This window comes from Pinus tabuliformis, chromosome X, assembly GCF_031772625.1.
Source record: "Pinus tabuliformis cultivar Carrire ecotype Pingquan chromosome X, CPIR1, whole genome shotgun sequence".
Lineage (NCBI taxonomy): Eukaryota > Viridiplantae > Streptophyta > Pinopsida > Pinales > Pinaceae > Pinus > Pinus tabuliformis.
The window spans coordinates 1,693,609,927-1,693,627,196 of record NC_142308.1 but is presented as its reverse complement, the minus strand read 5'-3'; the positions used below and the strand labels follow the sequence as shown (position 1 = coordinate 1,693,627,196).

The 17,270-nt window shown below is 40.6% G+C and overlaps 1 protein-coding gene across 2 annotated transcripts in view; it reads left to right on the top strand.

The window, feature by feature from the left end:
- LOC149146516 (uncharacterized) overlaps window positions 1-17,270 on the top strand; it is a 317,259-nt gene that overhangs the window by 213,595 nt on the left and 86,394 nt on the right. For both annotated transcript variants that reach the window (XM_089447797.1, XM_089447798.1), the window contains exons 11-13: window positions 1,078-1,188; window positions 1,457-1,534; window positions 1,727-1,846. In XM_089447797.1, coding sequence (XP_089303923.1) covers window positions 1,078-1,188; window positions 1,457-1,534; window positions 1,727-1,846 — 309 coding nt within the window. The remainder of the gene's footprint in view (window positions 1-1,077; window positions 1,189-1,456; window positions 1,535-1,726; window positions 1,847-17,270) is intronic.

Genomic DNA, 17,270 nt, shown 5'->3' with positions numbered 1-17,270 from the left:
CTTTAGCAATAAAGATTTTATTATGTTCCCCCATGTACATGGGGCAACATAATAAAATCTTTATTGCTAAAGACATGTTATTAGATCATACCCGATGCTCATTTCTTTCATGATAAGGTTAGAAACCATCACACTACGTGTAGGCAAGTAACCCACATATGAAATGAGAGCATATCAAGTGAAATGATTATGTATGAAGTACCATCTGCAAATGCACATAAAATCTGATGTGCAAGGCATAGGAACTGATATACCATGATAGAGTTGTATTTAAACTCATGGACGATGAATGGCTGGATCATTGTGTCTCTGATGGAAGAACTAGAAGAATAGGCCTGAATCAAAAGCAATGAGTAGGAGAACTCATCTTAGCAGCAGCATTGCACCCTTCAGTGGGTAGTCTAGAAGTAGTTGCCATTTAGGGGGCAACGCCATGTCTTGAAGATACTTCAAAGATAAAATTTGGAATTTCAGATAGATATGCAGGCAGGAATTCTAAAATTTAAAGCGGCAAGTATTCAGCTGGGTTGCCGTCTTTGACACTTGGATGGAGAACATGGGGTGATGAGTAATTTTGGCTAAACATTCGTTGTAGAGAAAGGGAACATTTGTGCATTGAAGTCAGATGCAAGATAGATAAGTCAGATCAAAGTTTATTAAATTGGACTATGAAGGGTTCACTACCTTCTGGCTATCTTCTAGGGTGTTTATTACCTTCTTTCTTAAGACTTTGATTACCCGTTTTACGTTTAGATATCTTTAGTGAATCAACCATGAAGTGATATGCTTTTAAAGTTCAGATGTAAGATTTATGAACCAATATGTTCATGAATGTTGTGGTCTCAAGGTTTTCCCTGTTTATAGTGGGTATAGTTATACCTTTTCATGCTGTTATATAGTCAACATCCTTTGATTAGAATATTAGTAAATTGAAATACTTGTTGTTTTAGGATGCATTGAAGCAAATATTATTATGCAAATAAATAAGCATGCCAAAAGGGAATGAACATAATTATAATGTATGCTTTTTTTAGTGAAATGTGGCATTCATACTACAGAAGTTATCTCATTTTGCAGCTGGACATGCGTGACTTCTGGAATACACCTAATGGCCCAGTTAAACCTGGTTTGGCAGTCAATGGGGGAATTGATGCAGAACCACCACCTACTCCATTGGGAGGACGCACTGTAAGATCAGATTTTATCGTGGGACCTGTTTTCTGGCATAGTTTGGGATGATAAGATGAATTTATATTTTGTTTCTTCATTTTGGTATGATTAATGGTGCAACATGTGGAACTGTACAAACTAGCAGTCCCAAAAAATGCATTTGTAAATATTTTTCTGTAAATATAAGATGTATTTTTCAAAAATAAAAAGCAGCCATGTGGGTCTGTATGGTGATCTTGATTTTCCCAAAATTTGTTTGAATAAATTTAGTGGAAAATTTGTTCAGGATGTCTTTGATCTTCCTTTCCATATGGCGAGAGACCAAATTGAGCAGAGTTTGAGAACAAAGATGGCTTCTATAAAGGTATACCCTTTTTTTTTGGCTAAATTGTAATTTATTATTCATCCCACAGGATATTAATCCTAGTTAAAATTCAGTGGTAGTCTTACAAGCTTATCGTTATCATGTAGTCACTACTTTTGAGTCTTGATTGTGGGGACAGTGTATCTGCTGAGGTACAAGGCTGCGCTAACTGTATTTTTTGATGCAATAAAGGAACGGATGCTTCAATTACAAGAAGCACAAAAAGGAGCACAAGTTACCTGTGAAGCTAGTGAACGTGAGCTAGAGTTGGAAGCACAACTTGTTGAAGCTCGCAGTATTATTCAGGAACAGGTATTTTTGATCTTCCGCATTTACAAAACAGAAACTGCTTGAATGCAAAACTTATCTATTTCCTTGTACCTGTTTCTGTTTGTTTCTCACTGTGGTTTTCTGCCATTAATATGGTTTGGAGTTTTCATGAAGTCATAATTCCTTCTTTGCTTGATGTTCATCTTGTTGTCTCCTTGCAAAGTTCCTTTTACTTGTGCAGTCATCTTCCCTGTTTCTAAACTCTTACCGGAATGTTAATATTCACCATGAACCCAATTAGTCATTATTAATTTATAAAGGAATAGTTAACAATGCCTGTGAATGGTTGTGACCAACGGAACAGTCACTTCACCATCCTCGAGAATATAATTTCATGTATCAATTACTTTGTAATAAAATTCTCTCTCTCTCTACACACACACACGATAATTTTCATTAATGAAAATCTGTGTTTGGGAAACAGCAGTTACATTGAAATAGTATGCCCATGCTTGTCTATGAAGCTAATAGATGTGAAAAAGCTGGCTTCCAAAACTTGTGAGCCAATATACCAGCTATGCCTATCCTCTATACTATAACATTGGAAAGTATATTCTTTCCAGAAAAGCCCCGAAAATAGACAGACTCGAAAGACCATACAATTTATTCATGAGGGGGTGAAACCCCTGATACAACATCCAGTTCTGCATTATTTTCTGTAAGGTTCAAGTTGGGAACACTGGCAGAGGGGAATTCACTATTATACTGTCAGTGGATGGAGATGATTTTTGCTGTCCAAGAGAAGCTTGCAGATCCCCTACATTCCGCTGAATGGCACTGACTTCATCATCGAATCTCAGAAACATGGTTCTATGTTCAATTAGTTCTGTTGTGGTGGTCAAACAGGGCACCATTTGGCTATGATTGATCTGAAGAGTGAGTATTTCTTCTTGCATTTTCTGAATTTGCACTTGAAGGGAGTCTTTCATGACTGAGGAATCGGAAAGTGAGTCAAGAACTGTCAGGCCAGGATGGTAGCTCCCGAATTGATGTTTTCCATTAAGATAAGTGGTATTATATACAATCATTATGGTGAACCTTGGGATTCACATTCCAGGGTCTTTTCCTATTCTATATATTCTATTTACTTATTTACAAAATTCTGCCCAATCCTGGTTTACATATTTACAAAATTCTACCCAATCCCGGTTTACATATTTACAAAATTCTACCCAATTCTCATTAAGAAACTTAATACACAGTGAAGGAATTAAAGAGGTGGAATCTGATATGTGATGATAGCCTTTGACAAAGGTCCATACAGTAATTTCAGTCTATTTGTGGTGTCAGCTACTTCAACTTGTGAAATATATCTGCAGAAGGAAATACACTGGCCAAGTTCTTTTACCAGCTCTCAACAGCTCAGGAACCATCCCTTGATGGCTTTCGTTCGAATCTCCTGACCAGATATGAGTCTAAGTCCTGAAGAATGCCTCACGCCCAGCCAATGAAGCAGGAACTCGATGTTAGGTGTGCCACTGTCCTTTTTCTTCAGAAAAACGCCCAGTAATGGTGGATAGGTACCCATGGCTCTGTCAGCAGAAATTCACAGTTACTCCAGCAATTAAACAGCCCCCAGCTAACATAAGACACTTGTCTAGCCCAATAAAAGGTGTGCAGGCTCCTCTGGTTAGGGAATTCGACCTCTGTTTAGCGTGTCCCTTCAACTTCCAGTGAGTATTGTCTACAGCAGTGTTGTGAACATCGTGATGTTATCGCGATTTTTTGCTTTTTAAAAAAAATCGCACTTTTTAGGCGGCGATTTTATCTGCTGATAACATCAGCGATTTTTTCAAGTTGAAAAAATCAGGAAAAAATCACGATTTTTACCAAAAAATCGCCAGTCTAGCAGTAAAAATTGTGGCTAGCAGCAACGAGTTTTTAAGGGGAAATTTCAGTTTTTTTTGGGTTTATTTTGCAGAGAGAGAGCAAGAGTGAGAGCTAAGGAGGAGGATAATTCATCTACAAGGGCAAGAGAGTAGAAAAGTGAAGGTATTTAGCATCTCAAGAAAAAAAAATTCAAGTTTGGACCAAGTTTCTTTAGCATAGCATGGTTTTCAGATATGGGCATCAAATTTGGCCATTTTTTTGTTGTTTTTCCTTGGGTTTCTATCACCTGTTTATTTTCTATGATTTTTGTTTGGATTTGAGTGTGTTTTTTTTGTCATTTTTGTTGCATTGAGTGGAAAGGGTTTTTTTGGTTAAAAATTCAAAGTCTTGATTGTTAGTTCTATTTGTTTAATTTCTTCTTGTGCCTTTGTTTTTTTCCATGATTTTTGCTTGGGGTTGAATGTGTATTTTTTGCTATTATTGTTGCATTGAGTTGAGGCATTTTTGGTCAAAAATTCAAAATGTTGTATGTAAATTTTAATTTCATTTGTTTAACTTGCAATTCTTCTTGTGCCCTAGGTTCAAACTTCGAACTTCAATCTTACGTTAAAATTCAAGATTCAACGAAGTTACAAACATGCCAAGGAAATTGGACTCTCTGTGGAAATTTGGTGAACCTGATGGAGGGTTTGATAGATCAAATTTGACTTGTGAGTTATGTGGGCATCATATGACGAGGGGTACCTTGCACAAATTCTTGGACATGAGGTAGGACCTTGCTCAAATACAAATCTAGAAATCATCCAAAGAGCCCTCAAATCATTGGAAGAAATAGAGAGAACCAAATTGTCCAAAGCAACTCTGAAGATTCAAATGCCAGGGTGTGGAGTGTCAGGATTGGGAGGTGACTCTGAGAGTGGTACTAGTTCTTCACCATCAGTATCTGTACCCAACCCCATAGCGACCTTATCATTTTCTGTTCCTAAAACCACACTTGGTGCACAACCATTTATCTCGTCAGTTATTAAAAAAAGGGAGAAAGAAGAAGTTGACAAGTTGTTGGGAAAGTTTATACTTTGGAGTGATATTCTTTTCAGCATTGCTAGGAACAATCCGTTTTTCCAGCCCACTATTGATGCTATTGCTATTGCTGGCCCAGCGTACAAAGCCCCTTCATATGATGACTTTAGAGGGTGCATTCTTCAAAATGAAAAGGTTGACTGCACTAAGAGATTAAAGGATTTTAGGGGATCTTGGGCGCAAACAGGATTTGCTGTGATGTTAGATGGTTGGACCGATCAAAAGAGTAGAAGCCTTATTAACTTCTTGGTTAATTGTCGCTAGGGGACAAAGTTTATGAAATCTGTTGATGCATCTGCACATATCAAAGATGCACAATTATTATGTGATTTGTTCATTCAGAAGGTGGGTCCACAACATGTCCAAGTCATAACGAGCAATGCTGCAAATTATGTCGCTGCTAACAAGATGCTTATGGAGACTCATCCTGACTTATTTTGGACACCTTGTGCTGCTAATTGCATTGATTTGATGTTGGAGGACATAGGAAAATTCCTTTTGTCAAGGATATTGTTGAATCATCATAAAACATTACAAACTTTATGTATAATCATGCATCTGTGCTTCATTTGATGAGAACATTCACCAACAACAAGGAGTTGGTGCGCCTTGCCATTACACGGTTTGCCACTAGTTTCATATCTCTTCAATCCCTCTTGAATTCTATGTGGAATGTGAAGAGAATGTTCTTTTCAGAGGAGTGACGTGCTTTATCATATAGCCACAAACCAGAGGGAGAGACCATATGCAAGTTAGTTTCATATCAGGAAAGCCTCTGGGCAAGAGTGCAGAAGGTGTGTAGCATTACTTAACCTTTGATAAAATTTCTTCGATTAGTTGATGGAGACAAGCCCGCAATGAGCTACTTGTATGAGGCCATGGATAGGGCCAAAGAGTCCATACACAATTACTATGATGATAAGGGGGATGAGGGGTTTGAGAAACAACAACTCATATGGGAAGTGATTGATGAATGATGGAACAATACACTCTATCGTCCCATTCATGCTGCACGGATCTAGCTGAACCCCACATTTTTTTACTCCCGTGGTTTTTATTTGATGCTGAAGTCATGGATGGATTCTTCACTTGTGTTCAAAAGATGGTGCCATCTCTAGCAGAACGTGCAAAAATCTCCAAAGAAATGAAGATATACAGGATGGCAGGTGGCACCTTTAGTTTTGACATGGCTATCCATGATAGGAAGATTAAGATGCCAGGTAAGCTTTAGTTTGTTTCAAAATTCTTTGTCTTTTCAAGTTCATACTTTGCTTCAACTTTCAAATTTCATTTTTTTCTTATGTTTATCTAATATTTTGTAGATGCATGGTGGAGAAGCTATAGTGGCAGAGTACCCAATCTCTGAAGGCTTGCCCTTCGAGTGCTTAGCCAAACATGTAGCTCCTTGGGATGCGAGTGTGACTGGAGTGTGTTTGAAAAAATACACACCAAGGAGTGCAATAGGTTAAAATATTTCAATTAATTTTTTGAATTCATTAAATAATCATTTTTATAATCATTAATTTATTATTTATAATTTATTAATTTATGACCCTTGTACAAGTTGGAGTCCCAACGACTTGATGACATGGTCTACATCTACTACAATTTTTGATTATGGGTGAGACAACTTGAGAGGACACTTGATGTGGAGGCCATCTTACTGGATGGGATTGACACCACTATTGCATGGAGGGTTGAGGCCGAGAGGCCTATCATGGAGTCGGCCTCTGATTGGTTAGAGCAGGATGTAGTGGACAGGGTAGAGGAGGAGGAGGAGCAACAGGAGGAGGTGAGACCAACTACCCCTGTCACCAGTAGAGATGACGTGGTCTACCTCCTATAACTACTAGTTCTCTAGCTTCTAGATCACAACAAAGTCCACTACGAGCCCCATCGCCGCCTTCATCTAGAGGGGAAGCTATTACATTTTCTTGCAAGAGGGACAGAGGAAATCTCTAATATTAGTTATTTGGTTCATTTCATTGTATGACATTATGACTTGTGATATGAGATACATAATTATATTTTTTTGTTGATATTTTGAGGTTGAGTTGGGACTCAGGACTTAGTATTCAGGAGATGATTCGCTGTTGTGTGTGATGTAGCACTAGACATGATATTACAAATCTTATATATTAGTTCTCTTTTCATATTAATGTGTCAATGCATTTATTTTATGCTGTGGATGCTTTAGATATTAAAAAAATTGAAATAAAATGAATATTTTTGTATTTGTCGATTTTTACCGTTTTGTTCCTGATTTTATGATTTTTTTTTTTTCCGATTTTGGACCCTCGCTGATTAAACTCCGATCACGATGTTCGCAACAATGGACTACAACACTCGACCCCTGTAAGCCCAGAACTTATATTTGCTAAGGAAATACGACTCAATAGTTGGAAAATGCGCCCTGCCACCAACGAAATTAACCCAACTCCCTTCTTTTTGCCTTCACGAAGTGCTGGACAAAGCCAATAAGTTATAGTGGGAATCGTGTTGCCTTTGTGTTCCAAATTCAGTCATGTGAAGCTCTACGCTTCTATTTCATTAGGAAAAATTCAGAATGGCCCCACCATAAAGTATGCAACCCCTTTCACAACTTGTGGGACCCACAAACTGGCTCATTAATTGTTTTGTACTCAACTACTTTATATTGGCTTAGATTTGCAGTCCCTCTATCTTTCCATGAAAATCTTCAGCCTGTCACAAAGAAATAGAAAATAATGTATAAGGATGCAAAATCAACTTATAAAACTTGAATACCTTAGTATTGCATGTAGAATTTTGTTAAAATTGGCAACTAGGTCCAAACTCCATGTGGGCCATCTTATTAATGGTAGCTGATATTTTTCTTGGATCCCTCTCACCGAGAGGTGTAGGATTGATCTAACGATCATCTGATTCCGATAAGTATTCATGGAGATATGAATTTATTTGTGTTATGGGACAATTCGTCAAGGTCGGTCAGCAACCAAATAAACCCCACTTGTGCTCAACATTTTAGTATAAATAGAGGTGGCTTTCAAGTCATTTCAACACACTCACTTGGGATCTCTTCCTCTCTACTTGTCTTTGGGTTTTAGTAGGAGGAGATATCCTAAGGGATAATGTTGCTCTAATGGAGAAAGGCTGTACGCTGCCCTAGTGAAGAAGCCCTAACAGCCTTAACGTAGTCATGAAGGAGACTATTATAGCGCAGCAAGGAGAAGTCCTAGCTGCCCTCAACGCTGGTCTAGAAGAAACCTAAGGTGCCCTCAATGCTGGTCTAGAAGAAACCTAAGCTGACCTCAGCGCTGGTCTAGAAGACCTAGCCCTAGCCGCAGTTGAAGAGGTGCCCTAGCTGTAGACAAGAGAAGAGGCCATGCCCTAGTCGCAGTAAAGATCAAGCCCTAGCCACAATGTTTGAAGTGCGGATTCTCTATGGAAGAAGGTTGCACCTCTAAGCAGCTAGGAAGGTGCTTAAGGGCAGATTTATGGACAACATAGGTATGTCTTCTCAGTTAGATTAGGCTGCAACAAAGCAAAGGTAAGTTGAAGTACTTATGTGTGGGTTATCTTTGTCACAGGGCCACTAAACAGGGCTGTTGCTACAGCTGCGTGGGAGGACCTTTTGTGAGCGCCGAAAGGCTAGTTGAGGCCCTATCTTTAGGCCACATATGCCTAGGACAAAGCGTAGTAGGACACAAGTTCTTCCTTATTGTTTGGGGCTGCTTTATGTTGCTGGTTGGTACAGGGTGGCTGTAGGATACGTGGAGGAGGAGCCTGATACCCTACCGCAGATTTGGATGCCTATCATTGGACAACAAATACTTGATGTAGCAGATCCGAGATCTGTAGGGTGCCTTGAGGTGATTGGGACAGCTAGTACATGGCAGCGAGGTACAACATATCTAGATGGGATAGCTAGTACATGGTGCAATAATGGGACAACAATGAAGCTTGGTGAAGCATGGATAGAAACATGGTAAGGCATGGACAATTGCAAGCATGGTGATGCATGGGACAACAATGAAGCTTGGTGAAGCATGGACAATAGCAGCATGGTAAAGCATGGACAACTGCAAGCATGGTGATGCATGGAGCAACAATGAAGCTTGATGGAGCAAGTAAATGAGACAACAGTACAACATGTACATGATGCAATACATGGACAACAGTACATGAAACAATAGATGGGACAGCTAGTACATGGTGCAGCAAAATGTAGTATGGTACATGGGACAACATTGGTAGTATAAGGTGCAACATGATGATGTGTACAGCATGGTCATGAGGTCCAGCAATGTGGTGATGGGTGCAGCATGGTGCAGCACAGTGAGGTGCAACATGATGACGAGATGCAACAAAATGATATGTGAAGGAGTCACATTGGAGAATCAATTGAAGTAGCATGTCTTCAATTGATCTCATGTAGAGATGATCTATTCTCTTATCTAGAAAGTCTAAGTATTGACTTCTATTGTAAATGTACTATCTCTCTCTCTCTCTGTGATGAACTATTGAAGAACATATAAGAAGAATTGATCAAGGGTTTCCCCACATTGGGGCTTGTCCCTGGCTAGCGCCACATCTTGTGTCCTCTTGTCTTGGATTGTCTTCTGCAATTTATGTTTATGTTCTATCTGCAGTTTACTTTAATGTTGATGTGATTGCTAATCTAGACAAGATATTGAGCTAACTATGAAAATTGAAATAAAGTGCTCTTAGAATAGAACATACCTAGAATTAACATGGTATCAGAGGTGAGGTGAAGACATTGCCCAAGCAAGAGTGAAAGAGCAATCACCGAAGACAGTTGGGAAAGGACAAAAGGATCAATGGATTCCTCATCCCTCTTCAAATTCACCAAGGGTGAAATCGAAGCAGAGAACATTATCAGAATGGTGCAGCAGAAGCTTATGATGGCCTACCTAAAGATCACTTCATTGGGAAGTCCAGATCTAAGGGTGGAAGGAAAGGTAGATGACTTGTTCGGCCATTATGCGAAGGAGTGTCCAAATGGCAGGGACACATCACTTGATGATGATAACAATCATTCCAGGGACATCTTCAATGATCAAAGGAATGTCAGGTAATACAGGTCATCAAGGAAATGGTAGACTCTTGAGAGAAAGCAAGGAACCCCAAGTATGAAGAATCAAATGTTGTTTCTGATAAGATAAAGAAGCATTATCTTGTATTGGCCCTCTGCTTCAGATTCTTTGGGAATTTGGCTTATTGATTGTAGTGCTTCAAGGCACCTCATCAAATAGAAGGGTGCTCTCTCGAATTTGGTAGAGATGGAAACAACCATGGGATTATACTTGGAGTCGATGCCGCCTATCCCGGAAAAGGTGTAGGGAATGTTACCCCTCAATTGAATGTGGGTAACTCGATTCATTTACAAGAATCTCTTTTATGTACTTGATCTCAAGAAGAACTTGGTGTCCATTTTGGCAATGGAAGTCAAAGGTTTTAGGGTGGCATTCATCGATGGAAAGGTACGTGTTTGAAAATAGAATTTTCAAAGATGCTTTTACTCATGGGTTTAGGGTTGGCAATTTGTATCAAGTTGCAGGATGGTCCATTGGGGACCATGTCAGTTGACACATCTCATCTATAGCACAAAGGTCTACTTATTGTGGGGCCCTACTCGATGTGAGTTAGATGGTGACTGGGATGCCTGAATTCAAAAAGAGCATGAAGGTACCTGTCTGAGATCCACCGAAGGAAAATCTTACAAGGGGACCATTCCCCTCATGTAGCAGGTCAACAGATTTGGAACAAACCGAGGGGTTTGAGATTCATGATCGGGAATCTCATGTATGCAGGTGGAAGAAAGCCCGCTATGGCTTGAAGCAAAACACTTCGGGAGTAGTATGAGAGGATTGATAGTCGTCTGATGAAGCTGAAATTCACTAGGAGTGAAACTGATCCAAACCATTACTCGAAGGTTGTGGATGATAGACCTCTCATACCAGCACCTTATGGGGACGACCTATTTCTGATAGGTGCAAACCCTCTCATTTACAGAATTAAGAGAGAGTTGGATTCTAGATGTGGAACGGTAAACTGCAAACCTGTGACTACCTCGAGGATCTTAACTTTCATAAGTTATATGGTAGTGATGCCAGACCAGATTTGGGAAAATACCTCTGAGTTTCATTAACTCATTCGTGTTGATGTTCTTGGCGAACTTTCGTTCGGACATATGATTTGCAGTTAGCATGGTGAGCTCATATATGGTTGAGCCACACTGGATTGGTGCCTAGAATCTTCTGAGATATCTCCGGGGCACAATCTCTCATCGATTGAGATACACTGCCGGAAATATGAAGCTGCATGATTATTCGAATGCTCACAGGGCATGTAGTGTGGAGGATCACTAGAGCACTTCTCAGTGTTGGTTCTCTTTAGGTTTTGCTTCGATATCATGGATGAGAAGGAAGTAGAAGTCGGTTGCTATAAGTATCGCCGAGACCGAATACATAGCTACGAGTATGATCTCGTATGAAGCTACCTAGTTGTGGAAGCTCTTCATGAGCTGTTTGTACACATGATGAATACCACCGTGATCCTCTGTGACAACCAGGTGGGGATTCGATTATTGAGGAAATCCCGTATTTGATGATTGCTCCAGCAAATAGACATCAAATACTACCTTATCTGGGATATGGTAAGCCGATGAGCGAGGAGGCTCCATTGCATTGAGATTGATGTACAGGTCACAGACATTTTGTCAAAGCCCCGGGGAAAGGTCAAACCTGTGACTTTCTCGAATGATTTGGAGTTCTTGAGAGACCTTCTTATAAGGGTCCTGCATGTTGCATGCATTGAGCTCTGGGAGCTTTGGGGGGCTTGGGGTACTTACTGGAGCAACACACAACCATAGGGTGACTCATCATCCCCTAATGGTGCGCTGTGTAAAGGGTGAATGGCTCAACCTTTCCCTGTAATACCCCGACGGGACTTTGGGACATGATGATTAGTTCTCCTGTCGAGGCATCCTACCCATGCAGTCTGGGACTCATGGGAAGTACCTCTGATCTGATCAATGAGCAGGGAAATGAGGTTAGGGACCATAGTAGTACTATCAATGGACACATCTTTGTATCTACTGTACTCCCTATGCTAGGATGACCTCCATTGATCTGGGATCAATGAAACTGATTTGGGATCAGTATGAGTGGTTTGAGGTACTCTCTTGTGATATTGATCCAGGATCAATAAAACTGAATTCGGGTCAATAAGATGATATGACACACTCTTTTTATATGGAACTGACTTCGGGTCAGTAGAGAATGGTTTGAGACATTCTCAATCAATTATTCTTCTTCATGGTTCAGCAAAGCAGAGTAGAGCTCAGCAGAACAGAGCAGAGCTCAGCGGAACAGAGCATAGCAGAGCAATGCAGGGCACTGATGGCAGAGATAGTACAATCAGACATATGGATCAGCGGATGAAGTTCTCCCTAGTCGAGAGGGAGTATTAAAATTAGCAACTAGGTCCAAACTCCATGTGGGTCATCTTATTAATGGCAGCTGATATTTTTCTTGGATCCCTCTCGTCGAGAGGTGTAGGATTGATCTAAAGATCATCCGATTTCGATAAGTATTCATGGAGATATGAATTTATTTGTGTTATGGGACAATTCGTCAAGGTCGGCCAACAACCAAATAAATCTCACTTGTGCTCAATGTTTTAGTATAAATAGAGGTGGCCTTCAAGTCATTTCAACACACTCACTTGGGATCTCTTCCTCTCTATTTGTCTTTGAGTTTTAGGAGGAGATATCCTAAGGGATAACGTTGCCCTAATCGAGAAAGGCTCTACGCTGCCCTAATGAAGAAGCCCTAATCAACCTTAATGCAATCATGAAGGAGACTACTATAGCGCAGCAAGGAGAAGTCCTAGCTGCCCTCAATGCTGGTCTAGAAGAAACCTAAGCTATGCTCAACGCTGGTCTAGAAGACCTAGCTCTTGTTGTAGTTGAAGAGGTGCCCTCGCTGCAGACAAGAGAAGAGGCCATGCCTGACTACAACTCGATGTCTCCCCACTTCTTTTCAAGTGGCGCATGTGCACTCATGGCACAATCATTGTCTGCCAAAACTTCATTCTTTGCCCGTGCTGGCGCTGCCTTAGTCTCGGAAGACTCTCCCTTACACTTCTTCCTCGGACACTAGGTCACATAATGACCCAGCTCCCCATAGTGGAAGCACTTGATCTTGGAGAGATCTTTCTTCTTCCGCTTTTCCTGCTTTCCCTCAAATACTAGGGCAACATCTTCCTCCACTTGCTTGACTTTGATCCTCTTGCTGCTGCTACCCGTCTTCGACTGTCGTCTTGAATCGACACCAACAGGTATTTGACAAACCTAAGGAGCTTCCACCCTCTAGAGGGGAACATGATCATAGCATCCCTTTGGTCCCAGGGGCACAACCGCCAAATGTGTGGCCATAACGATATCCTTTTGCCCAAAAGAATGAAATTGAAAAAATCATCAAGGAACTCCTTGAAGCCGATGGCATTCGTCCTAGCATCAGTCCTTATTCATCACCAGTGGTCATGGTGCTCAAGAAAGATGGGGAATGGCGCATGTGTCCAGACTTTAGGGCCCTCAACAAGCTCACGGTTAAAGACAAATTGCCTATCCCGGTTGTTGATGACTTTCTGGATGAACTACATGGTGCTCAATTCTTTACTAAGCTAGATCTTCGCACTCTACCCCACACATTTACCCCCACTTTGTGTTGACCTAGGTTGTCATTGATGTCAATATGGCAATATTCTAGATACTAGATGATCCATGAAGGGGAAGCAGAGCAGATCCATGAAGAGACAGGGGCAAGGCCATTAGGAAAGCCAAGCCATGAGTAAGACTCTGTTAACAGAGGAGTTAACAAAGGAGGCATATCAAAGCTATCACTTATGCTTAAGAGTATTGCAGAATCTCAGAGCAAGAGAGGCATATCGGAAAAGACATTGGAGAAAGAGGAGCCACATCGGAGGAGCATCGCATGTAATACATGCCCAAGAAGAACCGAGAGGAAGAAGTCATCAAAAGAGGAGTTAACATATCGGAGGAGCATAAACAGTGCTATCGGAGCTACAAGAGGAGCCATATATATGCCAAGGAAGAACTATCGGAGGAGCCATATATATATGTCATATATATGCCAAAGAAGAACATATCGGAGGAGCATATGCAGAAGAGTTAAAAGAGGCGGAGCAGTATATAATATATATGCGCAATATACACTATCGGAGGCGGAAAGTCTATATATATTGGAGAAGTTATAATCGGCGGGTTCTACTATGTGCCACTACTCGAAACCCCCGACTGCGATATACATGTGCGATATATATATATATGTAAGTGTTCCGAAGCATGCTTTTCAGTGTATTTAATATATTCTGGCTCTAAGCCTTGCCGCTTTAAAACTTGCGAATTGTTGCGGACCTGCTGCAACATTATGAAAGGCTCTATTGTTATATCGCATCCGCCCATCGGAACTCGCATATCGCAATACACAAAGGGCTGTCACCCCTGAAAGCACCGATTGCGATATGTGTTGCGGACCCGATGCGACATTACATTTTGACTTAATGCTATATCGTGTCCACCATGTCGGAAGTGATCCATTGCAAGTTATAAAGGGATGGCACTATAAACTGCGATTGCGATTACACACAGACCCAAAGGGGTTATCAATTGCTGCTTAATATCATATCACATCCACAGGAGAATCGGCCATCGGCCATCGACAACGTCATGAGCTCGACTTATAAAAGACTTCCGAAAGTTGCGATTGCTGATTGTGATAATGTTGTGGAGGAGCGGACCCGATGCAGTTATAAATGGGGTATAATGATTTTGAAGTCTGCCCTTAAGCGTTTCGGTCAGGTTTTTCCATATATTCCTATGTATTTCAAAATTTGTATTGCCCGGGGTTTTTTAGGCCAAAATCTTATAATAACGGTTCCGATAGTTCAGTGGGCCTGAATGATGGCGATTGCGATTGCGATGGTGACGTGGTAGGTGGGGCCTCTTGATTGGTACAGTCTCTCCGTAAACAGTAAAGTCCTGTGTATGAACGTTATTAAAGAAAAAAAGGGACCTCTCTGATATTGTTTAATAAGCATCATTTCCTGTGTAATTCGGCCTACTCTTTTGAATTAACGTGTCCGTGAAGCATTGGTTAATTCGAATAGGCAGAGGAAACTACAGCGACCGAGGAGGGAAGCCGAAGGATCAAGCGAGCACAGAGGAAACTACAACGATCGAGGAGGAAGCCGAAGAGCCAGCGGAAAGAGGAAACCGACGGTCAGAGGCATCAGGAAGATACAAAAACAGAGAACAAGGAAAGTTGAATGTTGTTGAAAAAACTGGAAGAAACAGAGGCAGTCGTAGGTCCAGCAGGACAGAAAAGGGTCGAAGGTCCAACAGGACAGGAGGCATTCGAAGGAAGAGCATCTCTGCTGATCGTGTTACCCTGTGAAAGACTCAGACCTGTGATGAATTAATCAGGTACACAATGCAATCTGTAGAACAATTCTGTGATGTAATAAATAATTTTTATCTAACATTGTTTGAAGGGAGAAGTAGCCAGCAGAGAAGTAGTCATGCTGAAGCATTTACTGTGACAGTGAGAAAAGATGCTTGAATAGAAGGTTGGTTGTTGTGCAGAGCTTAGTGTAGCTAATAGTAGACTCACTAAAGCTGTGTGGAGACGTTATGAAAGATCATGATGGCTATTGCAGACTCTGTGTGGAAAATATGAAGAGTTGTAAAGGCTCTTTCATAAGAACACTGGTTGCCATTGATGCTGTAGCATGGAGACTACAGTGAAGCTGTAAATAGACAGAACTCAGTAAAGAAGAGTTCTGAGAGCAGAACATTACTATCAAACATGCCTTGACAAGATTGGGTCGAAGTCCTTGAGGTTGGTGCCTCATAAGTTGGAAGAATTGGTGTCCTTGGGGTTGGTGCCTCAGAAAATGGAAGGATTGGTGTCTTTGATGTTGGTGCCTCAGAACTGGAAGGATTGATGTCTTGGGAGTTGGTGCTCCTAAGTCCAAGGTTGGTGCCTTGACAAAAATAGAGTTGGTGCTTTGGAGGTTGGAGCCTCACAAAAGTCCAAGTTGGTGCTTGGCAACTGATTGCAACCATTTATATATTGTATCTATTTTACTGCAAAGATTATATTAATAAAAGCATTTATTCTTGTTGTTCATCTTGTGTTCTAAATATAAATGTTTTAACTAGTAAAACAATAGTTGAAAAAGAAATACTGATTCACCCCCCCTCTCAGTATTTCCAACAATTGGTATCAAAGCCAGTACCTTCATTCAAAGCCTAACAACTTGAAGGTTGATCTTTAGAACACAATTGGCAAGGTCAAGGAAGAAAGTCTCCAATCCTCCTAAGGATGTGTCACCCTCTACCACTAAAATAGAAGACAATCAATTTAAGGAGGCTCCATGGTTCAATGGGAACTTTAATATATGGGAAGCAAGAATGAGGAGTTTCTTACAGACTCAAGGCATTGAAATCTGGAAATCAGTGATTGTTGATAACAAGATGGATGGAGAATCCAAGGAGTACAATGCAAAAGCAATGAAGGCAATCTTGAATGGGCTACCTGCTAAGTTGCAGGAAACGTGGCCCTAGGGGTCGTTTCCTCCTGGGAAACGAAACGAAACGCGTTTCTGCGTACCGTACGGCCTGGAAACGCGTTTCCGGCCGTACGACCACGTTTCCCGGAACGGAAACGTGGCCGTACGGCCAGAAACGCGTTTCAAGGCCGTACAGCCCGCGTTTCCCAATTGAATTGTGTTTTTTTTTAATTTTTTGTTTTTTTTCAAATTTGTTTTTTAATTTTCTAGATGTGTGTCTAAAGTTATAAAAGTGAATTTTTGCCCTAGTGTTGACATGCAGTTCATGGTAATGTTAAATTCTTAAAGTAAAAGTGATATTCTCCTTTATTTTTCATTTTCATCCTTTTACTTAAATTTTTAACATTACCATGAAATGACTCAGGATGTTTGAGAGTGGTTTCACCCTCATTGGATTTCATATGGAGAAAGTAGAATTTTAGATCTCACTCAAAATCCAGCAGACTTATTTGTTTTTCAGGATTTCAGGATTGAGGGGGTTGCAATGTTTCCATTGGATTTTATCATGTACTAGGGTATGGAACTTCTATTTAATCAAGAGAACCAAGCCCTCTATGCAGGGGAAACTCCCAATAATCAAAATCATGTAGGGTACTAGGGTATGAAACGTGTATTTAATCAAGAGCACTAAGGTCGTTCGACTATGTAGGAGGAGACTCCCAATACAACAGTGGTCCTTCTAAAGAATGGGATGTGGATGCAGAAAATCCTGATTTGGATCTCTCTCTTGCAGCCTTATAGTCTTTATTGTACTTGCAGCCTCATATATTAATATAAATAAAGGCTGATTTTGAGATTTGGATATCTAATAAAGGTTGCTTTTGGATATTCCGATATT